The sequence below is a fragment of the Spodoptera frugiperda genome, chromosome 10 (genome assembly GCF_023101765.2).
Source record: "Spodoptera frugiperda isolate SF20-4 chromosome 10, AGI-APGP_CSIRO_Sfru_2.0, whole genome shotgun sequence".
In the NCBI taxonomy this organism is placed as follows: domain Eukaryota; kingdom Metazoa; phylum Arthropoda; class Insecta; order Lepidoptera; family Noctuidae; genus Spodoptera; species Spodoptera frugiperda.
This window is the reverse complement of record NC_064221.1, coordinates 2,574,447-2,587,019: the sequence shown is the minus strand read 5'-3', so window position 1 is coordinate 2,587,019 and position 12,573 is coordinate 2,574,447. Positions and strand designations below refer to the sequence as shown.

At 38.6% G+C, this 12,573-nt stretch overlaps 2 protein-coding genes across 4 annotated transcripts; both read right to left on the bottom strand.

The window, feature by feature from the left end:
- Positions 1-178: 178 nt before the first annotated feature.
- On the bottom strand, positions 179-2,090 carry LOC118277130 (uncharacterized). 3 transcript variants are annotated; one of them, XM_035595831.2, is made up of 2 exons: positions 1,718-1,890; positions 179-656 (listed from the first exon to the last, which is right to left on the bottom strand). In XM_035595831.2, the coding sequence occupies exon 2, from the start codon at positions 643-645 to the stop codon at positions 208-210; it is 438 nt and encodes a 145-aa protein (XP_035451724.1). In that variant the 5' UTR covers positions 646-656; positions 1,718-1,890; the 3' UTR covers positions 179-207. The 3 variants fall into 3 exon arrangements, with proteins under 3 accessions (XP_035451724.1, XP_035451722.1, XP_035451723.1); XM_035595829.2 differs by lacking the exon at positions 1,718-1,890 and adding an exon at positions 1,935-2,090 and having other exon boundaries at positions 180-656; XM_035595830.2 differs by having other exon boundaries at positions 180-656; positions 1,576-1,889.
- A 623-nt stretch (positions 2,091-2,713) lies between these two features.
- Positions 2,714-12,552, bottom strand: LOC118277106 (probable ATP-dependent RNA helicase DDX27). Its single transcript, XM_035595785.2, has 15 exons — positions 12,358-12,552; positions 11,868-11,954; positions 11,238-11,379; positions 10,897-10,997; positions 10,338-10,533; positions 9,592-9,743; positions 9,056-9,139; positions 8,557-8,684; positions 7,621-7,818; positions 6,819-6,963; positions 6,130-6,312; positions 5,531-5,711; positions 4,486-4,689; positions 3,827-3,972; positions 2,714-3,063 (listed from the first exon to the last, which is right to left on the bottom strand). Exons 1-15 carry the CDS (start codon positions 12,451-12,453, stop codon positions 2,728-2,730), a joined length of 2,379 nt encoding a protein of 792 aa, XP_035451678.2. The 5' UTR covers positions 12,454-12,552; the 3' UTR covers positions 2,714-2,727.
- Positions 12,553-12,573: the final 21 nt, after the last annotated feature.

The following is a 12,573-nucleotide window of genomic DNA, read 5'->3' as shown; positions in this document are numbered from 1 at the left end:
AACCTGTTTTTGATGTCATTAATCTAAGTACATATAGATTTTGACGACTCAGTGATAAAATTGATAATTAATAACGATAATCAATATATTTTTTTATAATATGCAGTATAATTTTGTCATTACTAAATGGTTTAAAACGCCACAGAATACTTTAAAATCATATAAGAATATTTATTACTTTACAAAAGACAGAAATGAAACGACCAGTTATAATTGATATCGCATCCTCTGTATTTCCTCTGTCTTAGCATTAATCAGAATCTGAGATATATCTTCCATGAGCTTCAGTTTGATTTGTTCGTCCTGGATACTCCGGAGCAGGGCTCCGACGAAGGGTAGGAACTGATCGACGTGGTCTTGCCGCTTAATGATGAGGGTGGCTGTGGCGATTTCCTCCGCGGTGTCTTCAGCTGTGTAAGTGACTGTGAGGTACCGCGTCTGGTCCTCGCTCTCATTAGACTCTTCATCAGTAAAATACGTGTATACTCTCGTTGGTTCCGAGTACTCTCGGCCCATGGAGTCCGTGGTGGAGGTGCACGGCATCACCACGGACTTGGAGCCACTGGTCGCAGGCTGGTCCGAACTTGAGCTGTTGCCGTCGGCCTCGTCGTCACTCCGCGCCCTCGCTTCATCTTGTTCTGCCATTGTTAAGGATCCTAGAAGGCAATTAGTTATACATAAAATTACTATGAAGTCGGGTCTCCTATGTTTTGAAAGTGGATGGGATTTGGATGCTAAAGACTAGGATCAGGTGGTACCTATACCGCGCTATCGAAAAGGCTAATATCCAAAATTATATCTTGACTTTAATGTGTATTTAAACGTTAAATGATTAATGAAATAAGTTCAGAATACAGAAGTGTAACATAAAATAATAATAACCCTTCGTCTGCTTTACTGTACATATCGTTATAACTTGTGGACCGCGCAGGCCCAGACGTTCCACTACGTGAAATGGCGCGAGGAAGCGGCGAGCGTCGCTGTGTATGTGTGTGTATTTGGAAAAGTTTTTTGTTTATACGATGCGTCGTTTGTTATTTTCTTAAGCAAATGGAAAATTCTGGGGTATATTACTTTAATTTTAGTGGTACCAGTTCAATGTAGTTAGGTTTATAGTTACATATAAATAAATACGAACATTTAAACCCACACTTTGGCACTTGCATTAAAATTCAGCAGATATATAAATGTGCAGAAAGAGCGCCTTCTTAAAAGTTACGAGCATCGCTTTACGAGGGAAGAGCTTTACGTACTCGCGCCGGCGTTACGTCTGATTAGTCGCAAAACACGCAAGCTGGTGTACCACGGTGGGTGGCGTCTCGACGCGTCTCACACTCGGCTGAGACGCCGACGTGCCAACACAACATATAGTAGGCACATAACAGTTAATACAGTCGCAATTCATTTGGCAACGCTTTTTCATAATAATAACAATAAAATAATCATAAAATCAGTGATATCAACAAATTAAAATGTTTAAAAAATATCATCTCATTCCGCATCAACAATTAAATTCGTCTTTATATCAACACTGCAAAGTTATTATTTATTCAACTTTATTCAGTAAATACCTACCTCTTAAACCTTTGTTTTCCCCTAACAAAACGATATGTAAATCACCAACTTGTTTATTCAAAAGCTATCAAATGCTCAAACAAACATGAACTTGTTTGTCCGGCTGCGCGAACAGTGATTTATGTCTTGGACGATTGATTACCTTCCACGTAACTGCATAGATGCACTAAATATAGGTATCCCCCTTCCCTTGCTAAACGATGCCCATTGGCGGAACCAAATGACAGATCTAGGGCTAGGTAGATAGGACATGTTATAGGGAATGAGTACTAAATGTCTAAACCTAAATATAAGTCGTATTCTTGTGGCTAAAGTCTTAAATCAATAGTTTGTTATGGTCGATTTGAGCGTCTACTTACGTCATGCATAAATTATGAGCATTATTGTAAATATTTGCCTTTGGTATGTATTGCGGAAGGCTGTAAGCCATTGACGCAGGTCTGTTTACAAAGTCTATGCCTAAAGCTTGTACTAACTGCGCGCGTTGTCGGGAGTAACGATCGGTGACGTCACGTGCGTGATGTAGCGCGCGCACCTCAGTGTTTTTGCGTTTTGTTTATGGTTTTATTTGCAAATAAACTTATTTTATATTGTATCATAATTTATTGGTAGTTAAAATTGATAAGTGATTGTTATTAAAATACTAACGGAATCCATCTTGTATTACTTAGTAAGTAAAAATCGACTAATTCGATCGCCTAATTTATAGGAAACTCTGAGGGCAGATATAAAATAACAACAATAATTTTGATTATGCTAAAATGTTATATTTTACACTAATATCATTGTTTGTGTTATGTATTGGAATAAACCTCAGTACTATCAATTTTCGCGGTAAATTCAAATGTAGTAGTCACGTGGTTTTCATAAGGCACACTCCTGTGGGTAGTTCCTAGCGTATCTGCTAAGCACCTAAAAGCTTTTGGTCAGCTTTTGTTAGCCAAACTCTAGTTTCAATGATGAACAGACTGACAGACTATTATTTCTTTCTTTGTTGACGTTTCAAAAGTAGGTACCTAAGTATATGGTTTAATTGGAATAAATGATTTGACTTTGTCTTTAAGTATTTTTTCATAATCAATTAACAACTAATTTAACCACACATGCTAAAAAGAAAAGAAAATAAAACAACAATAAGTATAATAGGCACATTTATTTATTTTTCCTACGTCCCTTCGCAGCCTGCGGTTTGCCGAACGCCTTGGGTTTGGCATTGGGCTTGCCTTTACCCGGGCCTTTTCCTTTAGCGGGGCCTTTGCCTTTTCGAGGCCCTCTATTGTCCTTTTGGGCCTTATTAGCGTCATAACGGAGTCTCTTAGTTGCAGCTCTTGATGTGTCCGTGAGGTCGTTGGCGAAATTACTTTGTTTCTTCTTCATTTTATTAGATTTCCTAGGTGCGTGTTGTGGGCGGTCGTCATCGTCGTCGACTGCACGTATCCTGCGCTGTTTCTTTTTGCGTTTCTCCATTCTTGATTGGAGGAGGGCGACCTGTTTGGAAATAAATGTTTTGTTAGTTATCAAGTAATTACTTTTGTTTAGTTGTTTTAGATACTGGCTATATCTGATATCGCATTGTTTTTCAATCAAAGCCATAGGTTTTTTTCCTGTGTCGTGGGCGAGTTTACGAACATACAGGTTCCCATACACATGACACCCAGACCAGATCATACAAAATGTGGATCCGTGGAGGAATCGAACCCACTACCACAACACTTATTAAAGTCATTTACAGTAGAAACTCGATTAACCGAACTAATTATTGTCGTTAGGCATTCGGATAATCGAAAATCCGGATAATCGAATTTACGAAGAAAAGCGAATTTTGTGCATACATATTATGTTGAACATACGATGTTATGTATATATTAAAAACAACAAACACATATGAATAAAAATCAATGTTTATTAATCATTATTATGGGATACATCTTCTTAAATTACGTACACACATGTATCAGCTTAATCACGTAACTGTTTGACGAGAAACGTGACAATGCCGCGGCTTGTTTTACGGAATACTGCTCATAAATACAACACGAGCCTCTAGCAAGGCTTGAAATTAGTCGAGTTCTTTGTCAACCAATTACGTGATTAAGCCGATAACACAATAATTATTATACTTTCCATCCCAAGAAATAATGTAGCTCACATTTTTAACCGACTTAAAAAAAAGGAGTAGGTTCTCAATTCGACCGTATTTTTTTTATTTTTTTTATATAATTTTTTATATATCATAATATAATAGTGTTACCTTCTCCATCTCCCGATTGACTCGTTCCTCGGGCGTGTCCTTAGGTTTATGTTTGTTGGGCTTCTTCTTCTTGCGCCCGCCGTCGTCCGAGTCATCGCCGTCCTCCGAGTGTTTACGCTTCTTGCCTTTACCGCCCTTCTTCTTATCTGTTTGTACAGAAGTACTGATATTAATTCTCCAAATATTACTTATTTTTATTTGCCGTTATCTTACTAGTGACATTTATATAAAAAGCTAAATTATTGCTAAATATGGCGTACTAATTGAAAATTCATTTTTAATAATTCAGAAGTGATACGACGGCCTCACAGAAAACCAACGTTGCATTGTGTTTCTTTGTGTGAATGAGGTTACCGGAGGCCCAATTACCCCCTTCCCAATTTTCCCAATCCCCGATTCCTCAAAAACCCTTAAATTCCTAACACCCAAAACGCTTCTGTTGTTTCAAGTGTCCATGGGCGGCGGCGATAGCTTACCATCAGGTGATACGTCTGTCGTTTACCGGCTTATTCCATAGAAAAGATCAATAGATTGTTTGTCTGTTTTTTATTATCTTGTAAAAGTTGTGAATCAAACACGAACCCTCACAATTTGCACTAAGAACCACTCAAAATATCCAAAAATATAGAAAAACCCCACTCCAATCTCCCTCAACATACCTTTATCAGGATGTTTAGTAAGAGCGAGCCTCTCTTTCTCCTCCCTCTTTTCTTTAGGAGTCTGGAACCACTCCCTCTGCCGCTTCACCTCTATCTTGGGCCCGACCTGTTCTCCCTCTGTCTTGATGGCTCCTTCTAACTTAGCTGTTTGTTTCTCCATTTTGTTCATCTGTTTTTCTGCGTATTCTTCGTCTAGGATTGCGGCTGTGTAAGAGAATAAGAAAATTTAAGGGTTAGAAAATTAATATAAGTGAAATGTGTTTTATATGTCAGTGTCTTTATACAATGTGATAGGTGTGGGACTTCTAACCCGTTAAGGCTGAGTACTACATCTAATTTTATCGACAAAAAAGTAATATGGGGGTTTGAAATCCCAATTGAAAATATTGAATAATAGCGATTTTTTTCGGTAAAGATTATTCAGAAATTATTTTTTTCTCACCAAAACATTATCAAACATATGAAAAAGTAATGAATTAATTAGCCAAGGTTATTAGCCACCGTTTGTCGTTTTTTTTTGTTTCTACGACGCATACAGCTTTTGATATCACATAAAGTAAGAAAAATATTAAAATAGCCATAATTTTAAGGGGAGGGGATTCGACCTTTTCGACCCCCGACTTTTGTCCATAAAATTAGATGTAGTATTCAGCCTTAACGGGTTAGAAGTCCGAACCCTATCACATTGTATATGCTTCAGTTGCCGGGTTATATAAGTTCGGGGAAAATGTTCTTACGTACATTTACCGTGGGAAAGAGTCATTTATTGGTCAAATAACCCAGTCCTTAACAATCGTTAATAACGAATTAAGTAATCACTCAATGTCTCTGAGTAAGGTGGTAAACTATTTTGTATAAGTACACACTAGAGTTTTTATTTATTAAAGCATGTTACAAAAATAGATGATTACTTAAAATACTTGCATCAACGGTAAAAAACTAATTTTTATACAAATCAAATATTCCTCGACAAATATAAGATTTAATCTCGTCAGTAATGTTTGATTATGGCGATTAACACAGTATTTTCCAAGTAAATTCTCACCAATCTCGGGCTCCAGCCTGGCCAACCTGTCCCGGTACTTGGCGACGATGTCGGGCGGGATCTGGCGCGACTTGACGGGGCGGCGCGCGCGCTTCACGATGGCCTTCACCAGCTGGCGCTCCGCCTCGCCCGCCAGCGACACCGACACCCCCGCGCGACCCGCTCGCGCTGTTCTACCCACCTGTAGGGGAAGATAGTAGTTTATCACATTAATGTTATAAATGTGAAAGTTTGTTTGGATGTTTGTCCGTCAATTAGCTGAAACTACTGAACGGATTTTGATGAAATTTGGTATACAGATAGGGTATGAGCTGGCTTGGGTGATAGGATATTTTTATCCTACAAAAACGCGGGCGAAGCCGCTGACAGACAACAAACCCAGATATTTATTATATTATATAGTGTTTCTTAAATTTATTAATGATTTGTAAAAGGTTAAAAAGTATAGTTTTGATTGATTGATTGCTCTGATTGGTTGGTTTATTCGAGCCAGCCAATCAGAGTAAATAACAAATATATTGTACTCTACCGCCATCAAACAATTAGACTTTTGAGTACAAATACTTAGTCAATATGTAATGTAAGTCTAACCAACTCACCCTGTGAATATAATGCTCCAGAGTGGCGGGCAGTGTGAAGTTGAGTACAGTCTTGACGCCGGGTATGTCCAACCCGCGCGCCGCCACGTCGGTGGCGACCAGTACGTCGACTTGTTCCTCCTTGAACCGTTTCAGCGAGTCCAGACGCTGGGGCTGGTTCAGGGCGCCGTGGAGCTCTGCTACCTGGGAACATACATATGTAGATTACGTATTTGAATTCTATAGAAAATAATAAGGGTTTATTGCAATGCAAAGGTTGGTTTAAACTTGTGTAAGACTATGTGTGTGTATAGGATTTTAAAATAAAGATTATGTGCAATAAAATGTTTTTTTATTCCTTTTAATATTGGGATTTTTTACATCCCAAAATTGTATCTCTAAGTGATAACATAGAGACTGTAAATAGAGTCTTAGTAGATATAGTATCTATATCATAAAGACTGTATCTCGTATTTCTATGACATAGAGACACTAGGTACAGTCTATCATTGATATGGATCTACTGCAGATACAGTAAGTATGATATAGAAATAGAAATAGACAGATATCTATTTCAGGTGTTTACTTTAAATTACTGGTCTTTTGATCATCACATCACATTGCACTTATAACGTGCACCTCATAGTCGAAATGCTTTAATAGGAATAATAATCGTATTTTATTACTTAATAATATAATATAGTATGTACCTTAACGCCCAGCAGCCCGAGCGCGACATGCAGGCGGTGCGCCTGTTTCTTGGTCTGCACGAAGACGACGGCGCGGTCGCGGAACGTGCGACACACCAGCGCCGCCAGCATCGCCTCGCGGTCGCACTCGCGCTCGCGACGGATTCTGGAATGTGAAGCTTATTTAGTACGGTGGAAGGTCGAATTTAACGTGACTGATAGTATATTTAAATAAGTTCAATAACTAGTGAACGAGTTTTTAAATGGTTTCGATGATTCAATGAGTAACTCTTGAGGAAAGTTCTTTAAGATTTGAGCGTTGAGGTGATTATGAATGATAAAATAAGTTGGTTCGAAAGAATTAAAGTACAATAGGCAAAACATATTGGTCGATTCAACTTTGACTATGACTTTGAAATGTCGGAATACAATTATTTCATCCAGTAGTTTTCCAGTTTGACGAGAAACTCGACTAGTTTCAAGCCATGCTAGAGGCTCATATTCATGAACAGCATTCCGCGACGCGGCGATTGACTGCTACGTCGTGCGCGTGGCTTGAAACTAGTCGAGTTCCTCGTCAGACAGTTACAATGAGTAAGCCGATAACATAATAATTTTATTGATTTAGTATGTCTCACAAAACATATAATAAAATTATAGTTTTTAGAAATAGATAGTAATGTATTAATGTGTAGTGTGTGTGAGACCTCGCACCTATAAGTAGAGTAAGTTAGTCGTATAAGGATAGTCAATTAAAGATATTCATAAGACAAACACGTCTCATCATACGCTCCCTAACTCTCGTCATTGCAAATGAACTAACCTGACAAACTCCTGCCTCAGATTGAACGCGACATCCTTGTTAGAGTCCACGAACAGTTTGACGGGCTTGTTGAGCGAGACGGCGGCGAGGTCCCGGACCTGGTCCGACATGGTGGCGGAGAACAGCATGGTCTGCCGCTTCGGGGAGCACTGCCGGATGATCTCCTTCATCTGCTCCGCGAAGTACTCGTCCAGCATCCTGGGGAGATAAGGAAATGTTGTTAATTACCTTGTTTGTTGAATATTTGAGCAAGGTGCCTTGGCTTCGAATACCATGGTTAGGTAAATGTTGTTTGGATTTTTTTAACTCTACGCAATGGCATATACAGCTCTAAATACAAGGCGAATATGAATGGGGCCGTCGGCAAAAACCGCCCTAGACGGACATATATAGACCAGATTGGCGATATATTAAAGAAGGGCCAAATTAAAAGTACCCGAAGAGTATGCATGAAAAGACTGATGACTTTTGATGAAGCGAATGAGGTATGTAAGAGTCATAACAATGGGCGGTCCATTGTCTCTGCCTACCCCCATGGAAGACAGGCGTGAAGTTATGTATGTATGTCTGCAATAACTTGGGGTCCAGAACAGGTGTCAGTGAAAGCTATGGTCGGCCCCAATAAATTTTCGGCCTCAACGACACAACTCACGACCGCTTTGCCATATTATTATGCCAACAGCGAAACGACTAAGAAGAAAAATAATATTATTATTTATTAACTAAAAATCACGGTTTACTCACGTAAATTACTGGAGAAAAGCTCTACTAGTTTCGAGTCACAGAGAAACTCTTCATCATGAGCAGCGTGCGGCGACGTCACGCAGCCTACTTTAGTACATCACGATTACGTGAGTAAACTGTGACTTTTAGTTACTTTAGTATGTTTCACGAGAGTTATTATAAAAGTGATTGTTTATTGTAGCAAATATGTACCTGTCAGCTTCATCGAGCACGAGTACTTCAATAGAGTGCAGTCCGAACGAGGGAGTGTTGCGGATGTGGTCTATGAGCCGGCCCGGGGTCGCGATCACTATGTCCGGGTTACGACGCAGCATGGTTTCCTGGGGAGAGCATCATTATTAATAATAATTATTACACTTGATGTTGATCGATTGCTACAGACAAAGGAAGATATGACTTATTAGGATTCTATCAAACTGCTGTGGACATGAAAACAATTCATTTTATCAGGTATAAATAGGTAAACATACTTCTTCCAATATTAATGTAACAACAGTGAAATAGATCGTTATTGGATCTTTAAATAACCCCAAAACTGACATGTATTTACTGCACTCTATATTCTTTATATAGAAGCTGTTGGCAAACCTTAAATAAATTAATGGAAATTAAGAACGCTGATCCCTCTAAGAAGAGTAGAATTTTATTAGTTTATTTATAGAAGAGGAGTAAAATGTGATTAAACACTGACCTGATACTTGACGTCGAGCCCACCGATGGACAGACCGACTGTGACCGCCGTGAACTGAGACAGCTGTCGCGTCACCGTGTGTACCTGGGAATGCACAAATTATATCATTTTAATAATGAAAATATATAAGGAACACTATCTTGGCAAAACCAAATAACGTTTATAAGGATAGATTTATGTGATGGAATACAAAAACTATTTTTTATCAGCATCATAACATTACTCTTTCTAATCACCAAACGGCTGAAGGGAAAAGGAGACAATTTAGTTATTATATTTTATTATGGAGAACCTACTTAGAAGGCTGGAGAGTGAAATAGGCTTAAGATAGAGTGACAGTAATTAGCATTAAGTCTACCATTGTAAGATAGTACATAAAGTGTAAAATAAATAAATAACGAGGCTACTTATTATGTAGAATATTTTGACAAGGTATCTCAACTAGTTTCTAGTCACTATAGGGGCTCGTAATCATACAAACGACGCCAAAAGAACCTTTAAATGCTGGTATTCTCCAAAGTGGTGTGAGTACATACCTGCGCCCCCAGCTCCCTGGTGGGCACGAGGACGAGGACCCTGGTGAGGCGCTCCCCGCCGGAGGTCTTGTACAGCAGGCGCTCCAGGATGGGCAGCATGTACGCCGCCGTCTTACCCGTACCCGTCGCCGCGCACGCACATACGTCCTTGCCTGCGGGTAAGGGGTGTTCATTATTTATTCATTCATTGTAATAGTCTTTTCTTACTTTTTAATTTCTTCTTTTGCTGTAATGTTGTAAATGTGAATTTGTGAATAAATAAATAAATTATTTGATGAATTGCTATTCGTTAGTCTCTCTAAAAGTCGAGAATGGGTAGACCGATTTGGCAAATTTTGGTGTTGAATTAGAAGTCCAGGGAAGGTTTAAAAGGTGAGAATTTTTTTTATTGAAGCGATACGAAATTTTCCGGGCCAGCTAGTATGAGATATTTTTCTAACCCGCACTAGCGGTTGACCGTGCGTCTAGCCACCTCTTGCGGTTGACTATATTTCCAATTTAATAGCTAACTGGGTCAGGTTATTTGAACCGCCTAGGCGGTCAACCGCTAGTGTGGCTAAGAAATGGGTAGGTAACAGACGGAAAATTAAATTTTAACATTTCAAAAGTGCTTTTATATGAATTTCTTTGTGGTCTAATTGAAATAAAACCTTGACTTTCCAGGGTTAAACGTTTTCGCTCGTTTCCCAATCGCAAAGTACCTTTAGTTTTTAAACATAAAATCGACTAAAGAGTCCACAACTTACCAAGCAACGCGACAGGTATGGTAGCGGCCTGGATGGGCGTGGGGTGCACGTAGTTGAGGGCGCCGATGGCCTTCAGCAGCGGCCGCGACAGGTTCATCATGTAGAAGGACGCGTGCTCGTCGTACGGCGGCGGCTCCTCGAAGAAGTCCGAGTCGTATTCGATGCGGGCGCCCTGCTCCGTCTCGTCCTCTAGTTCCTGTGTGTGAGGGAGTATAATATATTAAATAAAAAAGTATAAAAGTAGGGAATATGTTGCTGCGGAGCTTTTAGTGCCTATGCACACCACGTTTTTAAAACGCGCCATCGATGCGCGTTTGTAGCGATACAGACGTGATACGCACACAAGTTAGACGCGCCTTTGGACACCTGACGCGCTTGTGTAGCGAAACAGACGCGATGCTAACGCGCGTGTAGCGATATAGACGCGCGTTTGTATCGATACACACGTTTGTATCGATATTTCTAGTTATACCAACATCGAAATTACATCAAGCTCTGTCTCCTGAACTCCTGAACAAACAATAAACTAAAAGATGGCACCTAGAGTACCTAGACCTACCTGTTTCAACTTCTCTTTCTTAGTGAGCTTCTTGGGTTTATTCTTGATCTCATCTCTCTTGAGTTCATCATCAGATATCTCCAGCTCTCTTGTGTCATTGTCTGAAAATTATAATAAGTGTTAAAGTATTATTATAAAAAACTAATATTAACTCTTTAATCACCTGTGTCGCATTTTCCATGTCCTCACGTGAATACAACAGATAACATGAATGATTTTCGTTCTATTCACACAATAGCTCCTCGGTATTTAGTGTAGATATACCCTTAATTGATATTTTACTGGATTATTGATATTGAATTGTGATTAAATGGTTAAACTGTCTTTGAAGCATATGTTACCATTGTTTTCTACATCGGAGTCTGTGTCCACATCCTCAGCATTCCCGTTGACCTTGACAGCGGCTCTCCGCATCTGAATCTTGTCATCTAGAGTGTGCTTCACATTGCGCTTCACATACTTCTGGAGGTCATCCCATGGACTCTGAAATATTTCATTATTATTTTAGTAACATGGAATATTGTATGTTAGTTTGTAACTAAATGGTACTTAATAATACATAATTATTATTATGAAGTAGGGATACCTCAAATTTTACTAGGATAGGGGAGACAAATGATCAGACACATATTCTGATGATAAGTGGGCCTGTAACATTGCAATACTAATATTTATTATTATATAATTATATACATACATGTCTTTCATGGGGACCTCACGCCTGTCTCCCATGGGGATAGGCAGAGACAATGGAATACTAATGGCTACGAATACTGAATACTATGTTCACTTCAACAACAGTCATCAGTATTTTCAGGCAAGCTTGTCAGTTAAGGGTACTTTTAATTTGGCCCTTATTTAATAAATATTGCCAATGTGGTCTCTATAAGTCCATCTAGGTATATTTATTATTTTAAGCACATTTTAATTTTAATGTAGAAGAAACCCTAAGAGTAATACAGTATACATACCTTATTATATTCGTCTACAGATCCAACAAATTTAAAACTAGGGTTGATATCTGCCTTCCTTTTGATTTTCTGTTTTGATGGTTGATACTGGAAGTAAACAAAACAATTTCATTACATAGCAGACTCTGGAGTGTTCTAGAAAATAAGTGCATTGAAGTAATATATGACAACAATTATTTGTCAGTATTTTTCTTTTTGTACACATTATTGTGGTGATTTATATCATGTAGGAAATAAAAGGGAAAATATATAGAATAATACTGGCCTCGAGATACCGAGTAAACGTACAAATTAACCAGTTTATTCCTGCAAAACCATGCATCAAAATAAATATCTATAATTATCTGGACAGCTTAAAAGTAACTTATTTAAATAAACTGCAGGTATAAATGTAATTCTTAATGCATAAAATCAACATGCTGTTGGATTTTCAACAATATTTCACAATTATTTACAATGTTTTTAAACTAAATGCGGTGTGATAACTTACCTCTACTTCTTCATCCGATTCCTCGGAGAAATCTTCGACTTCTTCGCCATCCTGTATTGTTTTAATATACGTCGGTAATTCTATAGGTTTCTCCATTATTATTTCCTTTTTATTCACACGACATGCTGACACAATTTTTGTAAATAAATGCTTTTGGAGGTTATCCTTCAAAATCGCATGTTGCTCTGACGTTCCGTTTCACATCAACATTTTCCG